General features: G+C 39.4%; 1 protein-coding gene across 1 annotated transcript in view; it reads left to right on the plus strand.

The window, feature by feature from the left end:
• The first annotated feature begins 16,585 nt into the window (after positions 1 to 16,585).
• Positions 16,586 to 21,052, plus strand: part of hhla2a.1 (HERV-H LTR-associating 2a, tandem duplicate 1) — a 30,352-nt gene continuing 25,885 nt past the window's right edge. Inside the window, exon 1 of the mRNA XM_066651680.1 lies at positions 16,586 to 16,895. Within this exon, the coding sequence (XP_066507777.1) occupies positions 16,796 to 16,895 (100 nt within the window). The 5' untranslated portion in view covers positions 16,586 to 16,795. The remainder of the gene's footprint in view (positions 16,896 to 21,052) is intronic.

Here is a 21,052-nt window from a genome sequence, read left to right on the forward strand (position 1 = left end):
TGGTATCCCTGTTCTTAATTGGCCAGCAAACTCGCCTGACCTTAACCCCATAAGAGCTGAAGGCCACTGTCAGAGCAACCTGGGCTCCCATAACACCTGAGCAGTGTCACAGACTGATCGACTCCATGCCATGCCACATTGCTGCAGTAGTTCAGGCAAAAGGAGCCCCAACTAAGTATTGAGTGCTGTATATGCTCATACTTTTCATGTTCATATCTTTCAGTTGGCCAGCATTTCTAAAAATACTTTTTTTGTATTGGTCTTAAGTAATATTCTAATTTTCTGAGATACTGAATTTGGGGTTTTCATTAGTTGTCAGTTATAATCATCAAATTAAATGAAATAAACACTTGAAATATATATCTGTGTGTAATGAATGAGTATAATATACAAGTTTCACTTTTTGAATGGAATTACTGAAATAAACTTTTTCATGATATTCTCATTTTATGACCAGCACCTGTATACAATGAAATTAATATCCATTAGATATATGGTGTGATTCATGTAGTATGCTAGTGTAGTGGAGTATGGATCGAATAAAGAAATGAAAAATTCTGAATGAAAGACTCTTCACTCTGAATAAGGATTTCTTGGGACAGAACCCTACATTCCACAGACTGCGTGTGTGCAAAAGACTCTGCACTCCCCCCACCACACACACACACTCACGCACACACAAGGTCTACATCAAAGACTGACCAGGACACTTGCCAATGACCCCCTCCTCGTCTTCAGAAATGGAAAGATAACAGGCCCAGTTTATGACGCTTTTAAGCAAGAAGAAGATCAAACAAAGTGGTGAAGACCAGAATTAGCGAACCTAGTTTATGGCCCTCGGCTTCAAGATGGCACTCCTTATCGTATGCAAAATCACACAGATGGCCCACAAAGTTGACCTTGCGGTGAACTCCGCCCTGCTGCCTTTTAAGTCCATAACGGACGCATCAAGTATTTATAAATATGTTTATGCAATATGTATGAAAGTTACTCTCTGTTATTCTCAAGTGAATGTCTACTAACTAATGAAGGGATGTGTATTACTGTTTCAATCATGAAGGAAAATTTCTGTCTCTGATTAGGAAAATGAATTAGTTTCTAACTTCTAGCATAATATTGTAGTGGGATGTAATCGTAAAATACCCAAGATATATATACATAGATATTTGATATTAATAATCCAGGACACTCATTGTGCTATACCACAAGCATGTATAAGTAATTTTTACTTTATTCAGTTTCATGTGTATACGTGATTCTTTTCTCTCTCTGAAATGTGAAACAAGTCACGTGAGCCTCAGACCCAGGATCCAATCAAAGACCTCCCAAATGGGCGTGACCGTGCCACATCTGAAAAGGGAGTGCCCAACTCTGTTCACTCTCTTCTCTTGTTGCTCTTCTGCTATCCTCTCTTGCTCCCTCTCAAGCTCTCTTGCTTTTTTCAAGCGTATACTCTTACGCTCCTCACGTCGCTCCTCACTTTGCTTGCGATGCTCTAATTCTTCCTTACGCCGACGAAACTACTCTTCTTCAAAAGGACTCTAATGAAGGACCTCACTCAACTTCCAAGGGACGCCTTGTGCTAGTTAGCAGTGTGATACAGAAACTACAGAGTAACGTCGAGTAATTCTCAGTAATCTTTTCTTTGCTTATTTGTGTTCATGTTTTATCGCCCAATCAAAGTTTAATCTCACGACTGATCAAAGCAGGTGAAACTTATTTTGGCCAGAATAAGATACCACCCCTGAGATTAATTGATAGCGGATATGTTAGCGTTATACTCTGACTTCTGAGGGCATCGCTTCGGAGGACTTGAGTAATGAGCGAACGACTCTTCGACGCCCCCCTCACTCCGGGGACAATCCAGCCAGGCCAGCAGTTCTCCGTGAAGGGAATCCCCCGACTGACGTCACACCGTTTAATGCCAAGAGCGTCTGACTTACCCTGGAAGGAATTCCCTCCCTAACGAGCCTACCTTCAGTGACACGGGGAGGACAAGAAGCAAAGACCCGGAGAACGGAGATTGAATCTGTTGGACCCAACGGCTTGGTGATAACGGCGACAAGATTAAGCAAGCACTTTTCAGAAGCTTTTCAGAAGCTGATGCCTAATTAAGTCTCTTGATAAATTTTTACATTAATTAAATCTCATTTAGCAACACATTAGTCAAGTCATATCGCCTAGCCTATCTTTAAATTCGAAACCGGCTTGACCTGCGTTGATCCAGTGAGAATTTCTAAGATTGTGCTATGTTTAGTAAATATTCTCTTTTCTCTTAATAAAATATTTCCATTATTTGAAATAACAGTGTGTGGAGTCTGTTCATTAAGAGTCTGAAAATCCTGAAGAACTCACGTAGCAATTACAGTATTCACTCTCTAACTACTTGTTAATGTTTTTGTCATTTAAGTCAATCATAACAATAACAAATATTATCATTAGTCAAAACGTCATTAATCAGAACGAATTCAAATAAGGTCAAACGCTACACTAGCCCTAAGCTAACTGCATTTACATTTGTAATTTTTTTGACTCTTCCATATTGGACATGGGAATTTAGAGCTTATAAATGTCATTTTAAATGCTTTATCGGAAGATACAAAAGATAGACATTATAAAATATTTTCCATGTGTTGTACAGTATCTCCATAAATAGCCAAAGCACAGAGGTCCCACTGTTGTTTTTGGTAATTGGCTTATTTGAGCTGTCACTTCCTATTCATATTAGTGGTTAAACTGGCACATTTCACTTAGATTACAGCTTCTGGCCTATGGAAAATATCATTTGGCTGTATCTACCTATAGACATCAAAAAGGATACTTACTTAAGTTGATTCAAGAACATCTCTTTAACTTAACTGCTGCAACTGCAACTCTATCTTTGACTACACCACCTTGGGCCTTTCACTTAAAGATATTAAGAGTTTTGATTACTGGTAAAAAAATAACAGAGCTCTCCTTGTTTCATGGTAATTAATAGCAGAGACATGATTTTTTACAAACATACACACTAGTGTAGGCACTAGGACCCCCTCTTTACTTGGCCAAAGCCCTCCTGCCAAAACCATCTGTCCATTCATTCATTGTCTGTAACCGCTTATCCAGTTCAGGGTCGCAGTGGGACCAGAGCCTACCTGGAATCATTGGGCACAAGGCAGGAATACACCCTGGAGGGGGCACCAGTCATTCACAGGGCAACACACACACACACTCGCACATTCACTCACATCTATGAACACTTTTGTGTCACCAATCCACCTACCAATGTGTGTTTTTGGACTGTGGGAGGAAACCGGAACACCCTGAGGAAACCCACGCGGACACTGGGAAAACACATCAACTCCTCATAGACAGTCACCCGGAGACAGGTCCCTGGAGTTGTGTGACTGCGACACTACATGCTGTGCCACCGTGCCGCTCCAACACCATCCACCCCACTCCAGTCCAGGCAATGGGAGTAAGAAAAACCCAGTGGCTTATCTAAAATAAAATAAAAAATAAAAATAAATAAATAAACAAATAACAACTAAAACAAAGAAAACTAATAAAACAAGGAAACATTCAAGATAAAAATACACAATGAACTGCCAAAAAGCAGCTATATAAATTCAACCATTGATTAGCTCAGCCTACTCTAAATGTAACAGAGCAAGATAACAGCTTAGTGCTGGTCCAAAGCCAAGAAGATTGTGAAGGACTTCAGTCATCCTAACAACAAACTCTTCATTTTGTTGCCATTAGGAAAGCGTTTTCACTCCCTGAAAATGAACACAGAGTGGAGCTTCCTTCCAATGACTAGTTGGAATCTGAACCAAGTCTAATCCCAGACTTCATTCAGCTCACACTTTACACCACATACAGGACTGCTTTTACTGCTTTTCACTTGTCACTTCATAATTTGCACTGCATCAAGTTGCACATTATGCACTTTAATCCTCATCTGTATGCCATACACACAGCTCACTTTTTTATGTTGTTTTATTTTCCTTGCTTCTTTGAAGTACAGTTTTAGCTTTAAATATATTTAGTTAAATATAATTTATTTTGAGAATGCCTATATTGTAAATCATTCTAACAAATGCTTGTTTATGCTGTGTGTGCTATAACGGAAGCCGTACTTGCTGAAAGTGCGCATGCTCAGTAACTAGTTAATTGTATCTCACCTTTACGTGTTGTTCCCGCCAGTATGTCTATGTTCGGTTGTGATTAAAGCCACTAAAACCACAGTATGGTCTCCTCATGCATTTCCACATGGTGTCAGAAGGTGACACGGATCTGTCGCCTGTGAATTTTTTTTTTGTAATTTTCCTCGTTTTACAAGGAGAGTTTAAACGTTACAAATAGCGAACGAACAAGCAGAAACATGGCGGAGGGCTTTCGCAGACCAGACCTGCTTGTTTTCAATGGGGACCTTGCCGAGAATTGACGGATATTCGAAAGGGAGTATGACATCTTCATCGAGGCGGCCCACTCCAATAAACCTGCCAAAACGAAAGCATATATCCTCCTCAATCTAGCAGGAGCAGAAGCAATAGAACGGGAGCGTTCCTTTGTCTACGCCACAGAAGTTAGGGCACCGACAGGAGAGAACGAAGCAGCCGGAGCCATCATCCATGCAGCCGAGTCGAGAAAAGACCCCGACTGTCTGAAGAAGAAATTTCGAGAAATGTGCAACCCACAACATAAGAAAATAATGGAAAGACACAAATTTCATTCACAAAATCAAAAGCAAGTTGAGACAATTGAATCTTTCATCAGTGACTTGAGAATTAAAGCTAAAAGTTGTCACTTTAAGATTTTTTTTAAGATTTAACAGATGAGCTAGTCTGTGACAAGATTGTATGTGGCATAAACAACGACAGCATAAGAAAGGTCCTGCTACGTGATAGTGATTTAACCCTTTCCAAAGCCATTTCTATCTGTCGTGTTTACGAGATGACTGAGGAGAATACAAGAGCTCTCGCAAAACAGCCAGCCACCACAGTGGATGCACTGCAACCAGGCTCCACTGGAGGGCACCACAGGACAAGATATAAGCTAACAAATAGACGTGACGCAAAGCCCATCACAAATTGCAACAATTGTGGAGGCAACCACGTTGCACAGAGAGACAAATGCCCTGCATTTGGCCAGCAATGCCACAAATGTTAGAAGTGGAACCATTACAAGAAATGCTGCAAGTCCAAGCCATACAACCAAGGTCCTGATAAGACGAGCTTTGTAAAGAAGCAATATAGCAGAAGACCTGTACATCAACTAGAATTGGAGCTGCCAGACCACAATACTACGGATGACACTTTCTATGTAGATGGTGTCGAGCCCATTGTACCTGTGGACACTATTAACACCCAAGCAGAGGACAGAGACGAAGGATTTGTCACTCTGCATATTAAAGACAAGCCGATTGAAATGAAAATTGACACAGGAGCAAAATGCAGTGTAATGGCAAAAGACACCTTTCAGCAGCTTTCTGTGGGGAAAATTTTGAAATGCAATAAAACTACCAACTTGGTGGCGTACGGAGGCAGCAAAATTGAAACAGCTGGTTTTGCTACACTGCCCCTCTCCCTAGATGGACAACAACACACCTTACCATTTTCCTGGTGGATCGTAAAGTAGTACCACTGCTGGGATTTCGAGCATGCGTGCGCCTAGGACTAGTCACTCTAAGCCCCCATGTTCACCAGGTCAGTACAGAGATTAACAATGACTTGATCAAAAATATCCGTGATCAGTATAGCGATGTGTTTAGTGATGAACTTGGTGATCTCCCAATAACATACTCCATGACTCTGGATCCTGCCATACAACCAGTCATCCGACTGGCACACCGCATTCCATTGGCTATGCAAGCAAGAGTTAAGACGGAACTTGACAATATGACAAACAAAGGGGTCATTACCACTGTCTCGGAGCCAACAGACTGGGTTTCGTCGATGGTTGTGGCACATAAAAAGGACAGAGAGGAGATAAGGCTGTGCATCATTCCTAAAGATTTTAACACTGCTCCATCTAAGAGACCCCACTACCCAATGCGCAGCGTTGAAGAAGTTGCCACCCAAATGTCAGGTGCATCAGTGTTCTCAGTACTCATTTTCATCATCTCATTTTCATCACTCAGAGTTCATTTTGGCAAATAAAGCTTGATCACAAGTCTTCACTGCCCTTCGGGCGCTATAGGTTTTTGCGCATGCCATTTGGCATCAACTCAGCAAGTGAAGTATTCCAACGTTCAATGGAACAACTATTTGCCGGCTACCCTTGTGCTATCATAGTCGACGACATTATTGTGGGAGGTCGTGATGCTACAGAACATGACACTAATCTGAAAAAAGTGCTGGATCGCGCACGAGAGATTACGCTCAGACTTAACCCCCACAAGTGTAAATTTCGCCTCGATCAAGTTTGCTACGTGGGACACATATTTACAAAAGAAGGCCTCAGGGCTGACCCTACAAAGACTGAAGCTATCACAAACATGCCAGTCCCTCAAGACCCCCTTGCCATACAACATTTTCTTGGCATGGTGAACTATCTCGGGAAGTTTATCCCAAACCTCAGCAATATTGCAGCACCGCTCAAACAGCTAACCCACAAAGACATTGCCTGGTGTTGGCTCACACAACACCAACAAGCGTTTGACCAACTGAAATCATGCTTATCCAGCTCACCAGTCCTATCATACTTCGATATAAAAAGGCCAGTAACATTAATCTGTGGTGCATCATGTTATGGACTGGGTGCCGCTTGCTTACAGAACGAAAAGCCAGTTGCATACGCATCCCGCATGCTTACAGACACGGAAACGCGTTATGCTCAGATCGAAAAAGAACTGTTGGCAGTAGTGTTTGCGTGCACCAAGTTCAGAGACTACATTTATGGAAAGCCTACAGTGGTGGAGACAGACCATCAGCCCCTTGTAACGATCCTAAAAACGCCTATTCACACTGCCCCTGCTCGTTTACAGAGAATGTTACTGCAGTTACAAGCTTATGACATTACTCTTGTATACAAAAAGGGTAAACACATGTACCTTGCTGATACCCTGTCACGAGCCCCATGCAACGACGTTTCCCAAACAAAAAGTGCAAACGACAACTTTGAAGTAATGTCTGTCAGCTATATCTCAACTGCAAGGCTGGAGGAGCTTCGAATCCACACAGCAAAGGACCAAATCCTCCAGACTCTCAGCACAGTGATTTCTAACGGTTGGCCCAACAAAGAACGTCAAGTTCCCATCCCTATTCGTCCATTTTTCCCGTACAGAGATGAGTTAGTAGTGGAGGATGGCATTGTAATTAAAGGTCACAGAACTGTCATTCCAGATTCCCTACAACAAGAATACATCAACATCATGCACAGAGGCCACCCAGGTATAGAATCAACAAAGAGCAGAGCCAGAAACACAATATTTTGGCCAACAATGAACAAAGACATTACACAAGAACTGCTGTCCTGCTCACTATGTAACAGCATCCGGCCGCACCAACAGAAGGTATCCAGTTCCTACTCTGCCCTGGTCTACAGTCGCCACAGACATGTTTGAGTGGCACGGACAACAATACATGGTACTAGTCGACTCGTATTCAGGGTGGTTTGAAATTGATCTTCTCCGGGACATGTCTTCAGCTGCTGTAATCACGAAACTAAAGAGACCTTTTTCAGTCCATGGTGCACCTCACACCCTGATCTCTGACAATGCGAGGCAATACACCAGTCAGCATTTCAAAGAGTTCGCCAAGCAGTGGGACTTTGTTCATGTAACTAGCAGCCCCGAATACCCACAGTCAAACGGACTAGCTGAACGAGCAGTCCGCAGCGCCAAACAACTAATGGAAAAGTCTCATAGAGACAGGACTGACGTTTTCCTCAACCTCCTAAACATCAGAAATGTCCCTCGTGACAAAACGTTAGGATCACCTGCTGAACGCCTAATGTCCAGACAGACACGTTCAACTTTTCCTATCAACACCACACTGCTAGCGCCAGCCCCAAAGAACGCTATGCAGATCTCCATGCATCTCAAGAGGAAAAGACTCATTCAGAAGCAGCACTATGACATGACAAGTCGCCCACTTAAGCCGCTTGCAGAAGGACAAGTCGTCAGGTTGCAGACAACCAAGGGACATGACCGCCTTAGCACGGTAAGGCAGATATGCAAAGAGCCACGTTCCTACATTGTCGAATCCGACGGTGGCGTCTACAGAAGGAATCGTCGCCATATTCTGCAGGTTGCCGAACCACCATCCCAACGAATTGACCCTGCAGAACTCAGTTTCCAGTCAACCGACCCAGCCACGCCGGACACACTTCTTTCCACACCACAGCTCCAACAGGTACCACGACCAACTCAAGTGCCTTCTCAGCATACAAGCAAGCAGCAAATTCTTATACCTTCCTCCTTCACTAAGATATCGAATGATAATGCCCCTTATGTGACACGCTCAGGTCGCATCTGTAAGCCCAATCCAAAATACAACGTTTGATCTATGGACTTAAGGGACTCAGAACTCAGAAAAAAAAAAAAAAAAAAAAAGAGAATGATGTATTATTACACTGGACTCTTGCCTTAATGGTCTAGCATTTTTTATTTTCAATGTTGATTAACAAATTTTGTGTTTACAAGTATTTTGAGTTTTATTTTGTAAAGCTAAGGAAAGGCATATTTTGGTTTCCAATTGAGTCATTCATTTAGATAACAACATGTTATACATAAATATATTGTTGCTTTGTTGCAGATCAACGTTTGAGACATCTGCTGATTTATACTGCCTTAAGTCATTTGTGATACTAAGTTATTGTGTCATAAATTTTATCCATGTGGCATATTTTGGTTTTATAGGATGCATGAGCTATAAGGAGAGGATGTAAATCATTCTAACAAATGCTTGTTTATGCTGTGTGTGCTATAACGGAAGCCGTACTTGCGTTTACGTGTTGTTCCCACCAGTATGTCTATGTTCGGTTGTGATTAAAGCCACTAAAACCACAGTATGGTCTCCTCATGCATTTCGACATATATATTTAATTCAAATTCTATCTCAATTCCTTGACTCTTGTATTTTGTTAACGTGTGGATAGTCATTAAAGCATTTCACTGCAAGTTGTACCGTGTATAACTTTGTATGTGACAAACAATGATATGATTTAGCTTTCTGTGGGCAGAATAGGCTAATGCCTTTGCTAGCTATGAACAAAGCAAGCTAATAGCTTAATAATAAACAAGCAGGCTAAGAACAGTTCACTGGGTGAGCTACAAATTTAGCAAGCTATAAATAGGGCACAATATCTGAGACAAATACAGAAAAACAGGGAGCAAAACAGCAGCCAACAAAAGAAACTCCATAGGATCACTAGAGCTAATTCCCAAAGAAGAACGGCCTTCATAGCACTGCACATAACCAGCCTACAATTACCTTGACTGGTTTACAAGTTGGGCAGGAACAAACGTACCACCACAACCCTGAGTCACACCACAGTTATTCCCTTTTTATAAAAGCCATGTATGACCAATTAGCCATGTGGGGAGTTAAACCACGCCCCTTTCAACTGTTCTGCTAAAGGGCACTGCAAGACAATCAAGAACAATGCCCTAAGTGTCATATTCATAATGATATACTGCAGAATTTTAATATGTTCATGATGACTATATTAAAATTATAAATAATTATTCTCTAGAAATGCATAAGTTAGGTTTTTGAGGAAAACAGCAGAATTTTTTTTTTTCTATCAAACTTTCCATCCAGCTGTTTTAAACAGACTTCCTTTAATATTTCTTTTATTTTGTGCCACTTTCAAAATCCTATAAATCTACACATGCACCATTCTGTCTGGCTGCCTGTCTATAACTATGTGCACTAGGGTTGGGCGATATAGCCCTAAATTAATATCACAATATTTCAGGTTATTTTAGCGATAACAATATTCTTGGCGATATGAAAAAAAAACATTGAAAAAATACTTTTGCCACTTTTAATTTCTGGAATAGACTATTGCCACAAAATTAATATCATATTAACACTTTAATTATATTTAATAAAAACCTGGAGATTCTGGGTTCAAGTCCCACTCTAGATGACTGTCTGTGAGGAGTTTGGTGTGTTCTCCCCATGCCTGTGTGGGTTTCCTCCGGGTGCTCCTGTTTCCTCCCATGGTCCAAAAACACACGTTGGTAGATGGATTGGCAACTCAAAAAAAAAGCATCTATAGGTGTGAGTGTGTGTGAGTGAATGTGTTGCCCTGTGAAGGACTGGCGCCCCCACCAGGGTGTGATTTCGCCTTGCGCCCAGTGATTCCAGGTAGGCTCCAGACCCACCTCGACCCTGAACTGGATAAGCAGTTACAGATAATGAATGAATGAATGAATATTTCAAAACATTTAATAACATTTAATTTGAGTACAATTCTAATAATTTCAAACATTCAAAGAAACAACAAATGTGTAAACATTTGTTTATTTTGTAAACAACTATAACTTATCAAGATATTGACATGGTATAACATAAATACAGAATAGTCAATGTGGTCTGTCTGCTGGGGCCAGAGAGCACATTTTTTCTTAAACTCTCCTCATGGTGCTTTTGATTTTCCACGTACTCAACTGGGTGCCTCTGCTTGAGGTGGTGAAACAGATTAGTTGTGTTTTCTGTTTTGTTGTTACAGGCTTCTTGCATATCTAATAATTGGAGTGCTGTGTTGTACATCTGAATTTTCTTTTCCAAAACACCTCCACATGACTGAAGTCAATCCTTTTGTGGAGCAAATTTTTTGAATGCAGAGCATGTTACATGTAACTGCATGACGTCATTACATAAACAATTCAGAATAGCTTGATTATCACAATATTAATTTATTTTATATTTTAAACAATGTTTGCAACATTATTGAACAAAATACGATATGGCACAGCCCCAATGTACACCTGTTTGTTCTTTCTTGCTCTCATCGGTTTCATCTAATCCCTCCATTCTGTTTTTAGCTACACTCCAATAAGTGTAATATGAGGCTGTGAGGATGTCAGACATATCTCTGAGGGAGCCTTTGGAACAAATCAGTTATGTAAATTTATGTTGAACGTCGCCTTGCTTTACCCAACATCCGTACTAAGCAATCCAGACTGTTCTGTTCCATAGTTCCCAGATGGTGGAACAAGCTGCCTACCTTCACCAGAGCAGTGGAGTCCCTCGCCGCTTTTAAGAAACTCCTAAAAACTGAGCTCTTTAGAGAACACCTGCATTAGCCAGTATAACTATCTGATGCGTATAGACATAATCTTTTAATGTTGCATTGTTCAATGTTTTAATTATTATATTTTTTGTACTATCTTTGTACTAGAAAAAAAGCATCTGCTAAATGTAATAAAGTAAAGTAAAGTAAATATCACAATAATCTCTTCTGCCTAGAATGACAGTTTGATGCCCTCTATTTCCAAAAATGTTGGAATACTGTAAACAAAAGTAAAATCTCATGATGAGCAAGTTATTTAACCCATATATTTGAAAACTATTTGAAAATTGTACAACAACAACATTTCTGATGTTAAAACAGATTAATTTTTTATTTTTTAATATGCCCATTTTGAATGTGACATCAGGAAGGCCTTCTAAAAAAAGTTGTCACAGTGCAATGTGTTGCATCACCTCTATTTATAACAAATCTCTTTAAGTGTTTGGGAAAAGAGAGACGAGCTGCTGTATATATGTATATCTGCACAGTGGCGCAGCAGGTAGTGTCGCAGTCACACAGCTCCAGGGGCCTGGAGGTTGTGGGTTCGATTCCCGCTCCGGGTGACTGTCTGTGAGGAGTTGGTGTGTTCTCCCCGTGTCCGCGTGGGTTTCCTCCGGGTGCTCCGGTTTCCTCCCACAGTCCAAAAACACACGTTGCAGGTGGATTGGCGACTCGAAAGTGTCCGTAGGTGTGAGTGAATGTGTCTGTGTTGCCCTGTGAAGGACTGGCATCCCCTCCAGTGTGTATTCCCGCCTTGCGTCCGATGATTCCAAGTAGGCTCTGGACCCCCCGCGACCCTAAAATTGGATAAGCGGCTACAGATAATGGATGGATGGATGTACCTTTTCTGCATATAAACATGTGAAGTGGCCTTTACATCAAATATGCCAGTGGTCTGGTTTGAATTCTGACTGTCCTTTCAGATCCTGGTGATGGAGTGCAATGAATGGGATAAAGTGTATTTAAAGGGGTTAAAATGGGTCCATATGAGTGTCTGAGCTTGGACTGCCATTATAAATCTGTGGATTAGTAACTATATGTCAGGCATAATGAAGCACAGTGCAACACTGGTGCAACACTAAGACAAATGTAAGCCTGTATTTTTTTCCTCCTAAACTGACACACAACACATAAACACACAGATTTACATAATGTATGCACGTGCATTTTTTTACCATATTGTCTCCACAATGCTTATATGAGCAGGCATTGGTGGACTAGAAATGAAGATGAATATTAAGTAAGGTTTTCTTGTTTAAAATGACAAAATAACAGTGAAGATTGAAGTACAAAATAGGGCCTGATTATCCAGTCTAAAAGAACAAAGATCACAGCTGTAAATGAAAAAAGAGGCTATATAATGTGACAATTCTTCAACAAAGAGTAGAAGTCAGTACTTTAATGAAAATATCAACAGAGAAAACTGCACAGAGCAAATGTACATAGCAAAAAATATGGCATAATATATTATATCGAAAGGTAAAGCAGTGGTAGAAGGTAGAGAATCAATAATAACTTGGCCACAGCCAGAACAGTAATCCCAGTCCTGTGACATTCGTCTCTAATCTGGGATTAGAGTCCAATTGAGGGCAGAGATGAGTGCTGCCATCTCAGAGAAACATGCACGTGCCTTTGGGTGCAATGAATTGAAGTTGGCTGTTTCGGCAGATCTGGGAGCAGCTGAGGCAAAACTTATATTATTTATATAATAGAACAAATACAGCTCAGAGCAGCCAGAAGGGCAAAATTATTGCATATATATATATATATATATATATATATATATATATATATATATATATATATATATATGGAAATACACAACATACCGCATATGCCCAATAGAACAAAACTGCAGACAGTTAATTTAGAATTAGAGGTATACACACTGTGGACACCTACTCCCCAACATAATTTTCTTCTAAAATTAAGTGAATCTGTAGAGAATTTGTTGCACTATGCTGCAGCATCTTCTACACTTATGGGAATGCTTTTCACTGAAATACTGGAACATCTTTAAAGATACTGAATTCAGCCAATGTAGCATTAGTGAACTCAGTTACTGATTTTGTATGATTAGTTTAATTAAGTTTAATTTTGTGTTTTAGTTCAGTGAGGTAAGATGATTAGTGGGTCTGCACAGGATAACTTAGTGGCATCTTATGATAACAAACTACTGGTCTGTGGTATGAATTTCATAAATTAATTCTTGTGACATGCCTGGGATAATGCTGACACCCTCAATGGGGTTGTGATCCCAAGGCTAGGACCCTTGCCCACATGTTGTAAGCTCATGTGGGGTGGTGGCACATCATGTGTAGCAAAACCCAATGAAGCAATCAATAAACTGCAAAGCAATTTGATTTGATTTGCATTTAATAAGTAAGTAAAAATTTTAAAAAACCACGTTTATTGCTACATTTGTAGTGGTATAATGATGGCCCTTTAAGCTTATTCTTTTATGTCACTTGAGAAGATCAGACCACAAATAGCATATTGTTAAAAGCACTGGAGTATCTAAGTGTCTAACAAAACGTATGCTTACACCCATACGGTGTTATGTCTGTAAGTAAATTAGATCCTAGCCATCCAACAGCACGTAGCAGCATGTCAGAGCTGTCTGGCCTCAGGCTGTTGGTTTGGAATGTGCTTGACCGCCTCACCGCTGCCCCCTGTGGTACAGGAAAGTAATATCAGACATGCATACCTCACTGAAAACACTCTTACTAACATTATTAATTTTAATTATATAATTAAATTATATATTAAAATAATTTAAGTATCCACAAAAAAATTGGCTCTTTGGAGCAGTGCCAAAAAAAAAAACAACTAAACAACAACAACCCTACATTAGATTCTATCAATAGACTTAATAGTTCTGTAAAGAATTATTATTTTCTGGTAAACAAAATACACAAACAACTTCTTTTATTTTTCAAGACGCATACACTTAAAGAGTTATTTCAGCAAGGCTAAAGTCCACAAAGTCTCATAAAAAAAACATGATTTTAAATGTTTAACTCTCACATCCAAAAAGGTTCAAACGGCTTCTGCTTTACAAATATCCTTCACACTCATGCATATCATTTAAAGAATGAATTAACTGAATGGTATTTTAGACAACCAAATAGGTTTTAAGAATAGTACAGAAGTCTGTATTTATTCCATTTTATTTCTTTTTTCTGTATTTGTGTTTCTAAAATTTTTCACAAAATAATACAGTGGCAAGTTAGCACCTTTAAATGAACATACAATTCTGAAAAGTTCTGGGGGATAAGTGGTGTTATTGACTGGAAGAGCCAAATAGTGCCTTTTTTTGAGGATTTTTTAGACATGAGTGAAAGTGTGTGTGTGAATCAGGTCCATGAAATCCTTCTCATAAATAGTCTTACTTTATATAGAATTTTTACATTGTGAGAGCTCTTTAATTTGTGAAAGGTTCTTTACACTTAGCTGATATAATACTCCACTGGAGTGTCCTTAAAGAGGAACTATTATACCACTCTCTCCAGAAGTTAAAATATTTCCTTAATAAATGTATTTGACAGGCTTTATTTATAATTTAACCATGATCAAACAACATAGAACTTTTCTTATCCTGTCTAACAGCCTTGTTCAGAATGACCGGTTTACGTCATTATTGAGAATGAGTCTTTATTTGCTTTTAGGGGCAAGGTTCCAGCACTGAGGGTGTTTAGCCTTTTATTCTTCTTCTAGTAATTCTTATTTTCAGTATATATAAACTGTACACGTTGCTAGTTGTCTGTTATGCTACATTTTATTCAGTTTAACCTTGTCTTTGTATCTCACATAAAAAATGCCAATGGACCCAGCACTTTGACTTGAGAGACTTAGATGAGAAGGCAGGACAACTTTGAAATGTTTGCTATAAGACACGGGACAAAATCAGAATGGCTTAGATATCCCTTTATGGAAATCAAAATTATTTCTTTCTTGAAACAGTGCTCAGTGGCTCTGTAACGTTAGAGACAATCTAACAGACATTTTACTGCTGTTTAATCACACATGGAACAATGTCCTGCAGGCCTGTTTTTTAAGAAGGAAGTTGAGGTTCCAGATCCTGATGTCAGTTTCTGCTGCTGTCAAACCACAGAGTACAGAGAGCTTTTTATAATCAGTGGCTAAGAGGCCTGATTGTTGGTAGCACTTCTATATATAGAGGATTCTCAGTAAAAGGGAAAAAAGAAATAGAGATAAACTCATAATAGCTTCAACCTTTTAAGTCTAATGGCTGTACTTTGGCCTACACTTCACATAGTCATATTTGTTAACACATAACTTACACATTAATAGTCCATTTAGTAGTTTATAGTGGTTGGAACACAGTAGAGAATGAGTTAACCCAGAATAACATCATGGCTCTTTATGTTTTTGCACTGATTTGTCTGAATAGCACTTACTTTTGGAGCATTTTCAGAACATGAGTGAATGATTAAGAAAGCAACACAGTTCTAAGAGGTGATTAACATATAATATATAGTGAACTGCATTATTTCAAATTCTGAACCCGAGTGTGTGACTGAAGTTAACTGTATAACAGCATTGAACATTATAGTTGTTTATTCGAAATGGCACCTATACGATGACAAGTACTGGTGAAAATTCCAGCTGAACATTTTGGACTGAATAAAAAAAGGGCAATAAAAATAAAAAAATTTAAAAAAAGGGTAATAAAAAATACTGTGACATTTGTAAATTTCTAATTTAAGTATTTCTTCCTGTGAGGGAGTAAAAATGATTAAGTGAGGATATGTGCTTATACTTAAGTGAGTTTTAGAGCTTATTGTAAAAAAGAACATGAAACTGAATCTGGCTTCTTATTCAACAGTCTCATTTTGAATTTTCCATTTCTCTTTGGCATAACACAAAATTAAACTTGTACAGTGTGCACAAGAAAAGTAATTGTTCCATGTTGACAAATCATGTTTTGTTCATATGGAATATTAACATGTTGTAATATTATCAAGTGCTCAGCTATTAATCATTAATAGATATCAGAATATTATCAATACTGGGGTCAAAATCAATACAAATAAAGCAGAATCATGCCAGTTCTAAATGTAAGGTAAATAATTGGAAAATAAGTCTAGGGAGGGAAACCTGTAAAAGGAGAATGAGAGTTAGAGAGAAAAAAGGGAGGGAGAGAGAAGAAAGGGTAAGAAGGAGGTGTGACCATTCATTGCACAGTGAAGCCCAATGATCTATGAATGGGGTGTGTTAAACATCCCCCTTTCTGACTCTCTCTCAGTCAAACACACCTACAACTCTCAGACACAGTCACTGGCTACAGCATTCTCTTAGCTTCTTTCAGACTCAACTCTGGGACTGAGTCTACTGCTTGTTTATCTGCTTTCAGGTGAAGTTGGGACGTCAGAAAGAGTTAACTTTTCCCACTGCCTACAGAGAATTGTGTAGTCAGACTACATCCCATTGACTAAGCATTTCTAAAGGAGTTCCTCTCTCAGTTTAGTCCTCTTTCATTTGTTTCCCCTCTCACTTTCTGTCTGTCTCTTGCTCCCTCTCTCTCTTTTTACTTCTCACATTGCACATGCAGCTCCTGGATTTTTTGACTCAGAGTGTGTCATACACATTCTTTGGGATTTGCCCTCTTTTCTGGATTCTTCCCTTGGTTCAAAGTAAGACTCCAGGTAAGATATAGTTCTTTTTCTTGTATCATGTGGCATTTATTTGCAAGCTCAAAGGTTAATGTACCATGCGGTGAACTTCAAACAATGAATCGTGATTCTAAATGAGTCACATTTATCTAATCAAAAGAGCCACTTCAAAGCTTCTGGGATTATTCCTTATTTCTGGGACTTATTTCAAAGGATTGAAATAAGTGGGGTAAAGTTCTGATAAACTTCGGTGCCCTGCTCAAAATATATGAATGTATTTTTAGACACATTCTCAGAGAACACATTTAGGCACAGTTTAATACACATTTAACATTCAATAGGTAAACATATGTAGCATACTGAATAAAACATAATTAATGGCTTTTACATTTTGCTACTTTGTTAATCAAAGCTAGTAAACAGAAACCAGAACCTAAGAAAAAAGATTTTATTGTTTTAATATTTATATTTTAATTTTAATGACCTGTGTAACTTTTTACTATGAAAATCAGTACAACCTGTTTGACCTTTTAGTACTTCTGCATACATCCTGTGTTGGCTTTCTTTTCTTCCAAGTTCATTCATATCATTTTGGACATAAATAATTTTTGGTTGCTGAGTGCTGCATGTGATTGGTGATAATGGAGTGGTTTGGATTAACACTAGTAAGCTCTGAAAAACATCTGTAATCAATTATTGTCAAAGGAAGATTTCTGCAGCTGGGCCTATCCATTGTAATCCATGCTTTAACATGGATATAGAACTAAATGATTTACAGTAATCTTTATACTTCTTCATTCACTGCCAGTAGTTTTCACTCTGTGATGTGGCACTGTAGATCCTACAGTCTGTAGAAACTCCTTCTAATACATGAATTTGTTTACTTTAAGGTACAATGATTGCAGATAGATTATAGACTGCAATGATTACACTGTTGAGTCATGTAAATACATTTTCTGAGAAATACATTTCTAATAAAGTAGGACACACATGAGTCTGAATTCTCCACGCTCGATGCCAAGCTTCAGAGTGGTATAAAATCAAGAATATGTGAAGCAGCAGAACTTTGTTCTATGAAGGTATATAGCAATGTCTAATACATTTTAGGAGTTGAATTGGCTTGTGTGATCTACAACTAAATATCCAATATACAATAAAATACAAAAACTGAATACAATAAAAACCTCATACAAATGTTCATATAATTTTAAGTCTTCCCCGAAAATGCATAGAATTTGTTACTATTCAAAAGGAGAACAAAATCCCTAGAGATATTCTGATTTCTCAAGAAATGTTGGATGAAATATGTGGCACAAACTTTGCCACTTATAAGCAGAAGTAATAATAATGAGGATAATGCCATGTATAAATAATTTTAATGAATATAAACTTTTAAAAAAATTAAATTACATGTTCACTTCTCTGTTGGCAAAGCACATTATAGCACTAATTGTAGGAAGTATCTGCCAAACCATAAAAACAGGCCACCTTAAAAAGTGCCCCATTTACAACATAACTTCAGAAGCTTTAATGAGCTCAGCAAAGTATTTCACTCCAGTTCATTCATTCATTTACTGTAAGCGCTTTTCCAGTTCAGGGGCGCGATGGGTCCAGAGCCTACCTGGAATCATTGGGCGCAAGGCAGGAATACACCCTACAGGATGTGCCAGTACTTCACAGGGCAACAATCCACCTACCAACGTGTGTTTTTGGACTGTGGGATGAAACCCACGTAGACATGTGGAGAACACTCCTCACAGACAGTCACCCAGAGCAGGACTCGAACCCACAACTTCCAGGTCCCTGGAGCTGTGTGACTGTGACACTACCTGCTGCACCACCGTGCCACCCATTTCACTCCAGTTGGACTTTACAAATCACTTTTGAAGAGCCCAATATATATTTGTTATTTGAATAAAGCTGCATAATATTGTATATAAATATTAACAACGTTTACAAATGTACTTACAAAAGTTTACTTTATAGCCAATGAAATCCATATATGAAAACAAACAGCCTACCTTAGACTAATGTTTTGTGATGTCACAACAACCAGTATGTGATGAATTCAGTTACTGGAGGTTTGTGCACATAGTTGGTATAATCTCCAGAGAAAAGCATGAAATGAGATTGACCTGAAGCAGCCACACATCATAATATTTTTTGTGGCTAAATGTCATCAAACCCTAACAACTGTAGTGGAAATAGTATGCACACGTTGGGGTGGCATTAGCACTGCATAGCGGAGTCAATGATAATTAATTATTATTTTATTAATAATTTATTATTTAATTCATTTTGCTAAGCTCCATGTTTGGGAGCCTATCTTAATTTTAACGTAGAAAAGTAGGTCATCTTCACATATTATACAGCAGAATTAGCTAGAATTAACTATTATTATTGAATTATGCTCATTGACCCGCAGCGGGTTCTTGACTCTGAAATGGAATCTGAACAAGAAATTATAATTCCATAGAACAAAGGTGCACACACAAACAAATAACCAAGGATTGGTTTTATCACACAACTGGTTTATTTACATTTACATTTATGCATTTGGCAGACGCTTTTATCCAAAGCGACTTACAAAAGAGGATCTAACATTCGACCTACAGCACAAATTATACAAAGTACCTTACATTAAGTGCAATATGCCAGGAAGTAATAAGTGCATTAAAGAAAGACATTCAGTGCAAAAGATACTCTCGGAAGAGCTGGGTTTTCATAGATTTCTTGAATGCAGAGAGGGTTTCTGTTGCTCTGATAGTGCTTGGAAGCTCGTTCCACCAGCGTGGTACCAGAGATGAGAATAGCCTCAACTGACCTGTACGGGGGGTTGGTCGGGTTAGTAGGCGCTCCTTTGAGGAACGGAGAGGGCGGGCGCTAACGTATGGTTTTAAGAGTCTATTGAGGTAGATGGGAGCAGAACCAGTGAATACTCTGAAGGCCATCATTAGTGATTTGAATTTGATGCGAGCAGCTAAGGGTAGCCAATGCAGCTCAACTAATAGGGGTGTGACATGTGCTCTTTTTGGTTGGTTGAAGACCAGGCGTGCTGCCGCATTCTGGATCATCTGTAGTGGTCTCACAGCACAGGCCGGAAGACCTGTCAGGAGGGCGTTGCAATAGTCTAGACGGGAGATCACTAACGTCTGAACGAGGAGCTGTGTTGTATATTGAGTTAGGTATGGCCTAATCTTCCTTATGTTGAATAGGGAGAAGCGGCACGATCGAGCTACAGCGGTAACGTGATCTGCGAAGGTCAGCTGGTCATCAACCATGACACCTAGGTTTCTTACAACCTTGGTGGGAGCCACTGATAGGGACTCTAGCTTGATGCTGATGTTGTGGAGAAGAGCTTGCTTGGCTGGGAGGACCAGTAGTTCAGTTTTGGATAAATTCAATTGGAGGTGATGTTCCTTCATCCATGTAGATATGTCAGAGAGACAGTAAGAGATTCGAGTTGCCACTGAAGTGTCTCTTGGAGGAAAGGATAAATAGAGCTGTGTGTCATCTGCATAGCAGTGATAGGAGAAGCCGTGCGAATGTATGATTGGGCCTAGAGAGGTAGTGTACAAGGCAAAGAGGAGGGGTCCCAGCACCGAGCCTTGGGGCACACCTGTGGTGAGGTGGTGTTGCGCTGATGTTTGTCCAAGCCATGACACACTGAAGGATCGTCCACTGAGATAGGACTCAAACCAGGAGAGTGCATTGTTCTTGAAGCCCATGTCAGTGAGTTTGTTTAGTAAGATGTGGTGGTTGACCGTATCAAATGCTGCTAATAGGTCGAGCAGAATGAGAACTGAGGATTGACCTGTTACTTTTGCATCTTTAAGAGCTTCCATTACTGACAGAAGTGCAGTTTCCGTCGAGTGGCCGCTCTTGAAGCCGGATTGGTTCGAGTCAAGAAGGTTATGTTGTTAGAGGAATTTTGTTGCCTGCTTAAAGACAGCTCTTTCAATGATTTTAGACAGGAAGGGAGGAGAGAGACTGGTCGGTAGTTCTCTACTATAGAAGGAGCAAGAGCAGGTTTTTTGAGTAGAGGTCTTACTTGAGCTTGCTTGAAGGTGTTTGGAAATGTTCCAGAGGTTAGTGAGGAATTGATTACATGAGTGGCTGCGGACACAATGGACGGGGCTATGGTTTGCAGTAGGGTGGTAGTAATGGGATCCAGTGGACAGGATGTGGGA

This window comes from Hoplias malabaricus, chromosome 18, assembly GCF_029633855.1.
Source record: "Hoplias malabaricus isolate fHopMal1 chromosome 18, fHopMal1.hap1, whole genome shotgun sequence".
NCBI classification, from domain to species: domain Eukaryota; kingdom Metazoa; phylum Chordata; class Actinopteri; order Characiformes; family Erythrinidae; genus Hoplias; species Hoplias malabaricus.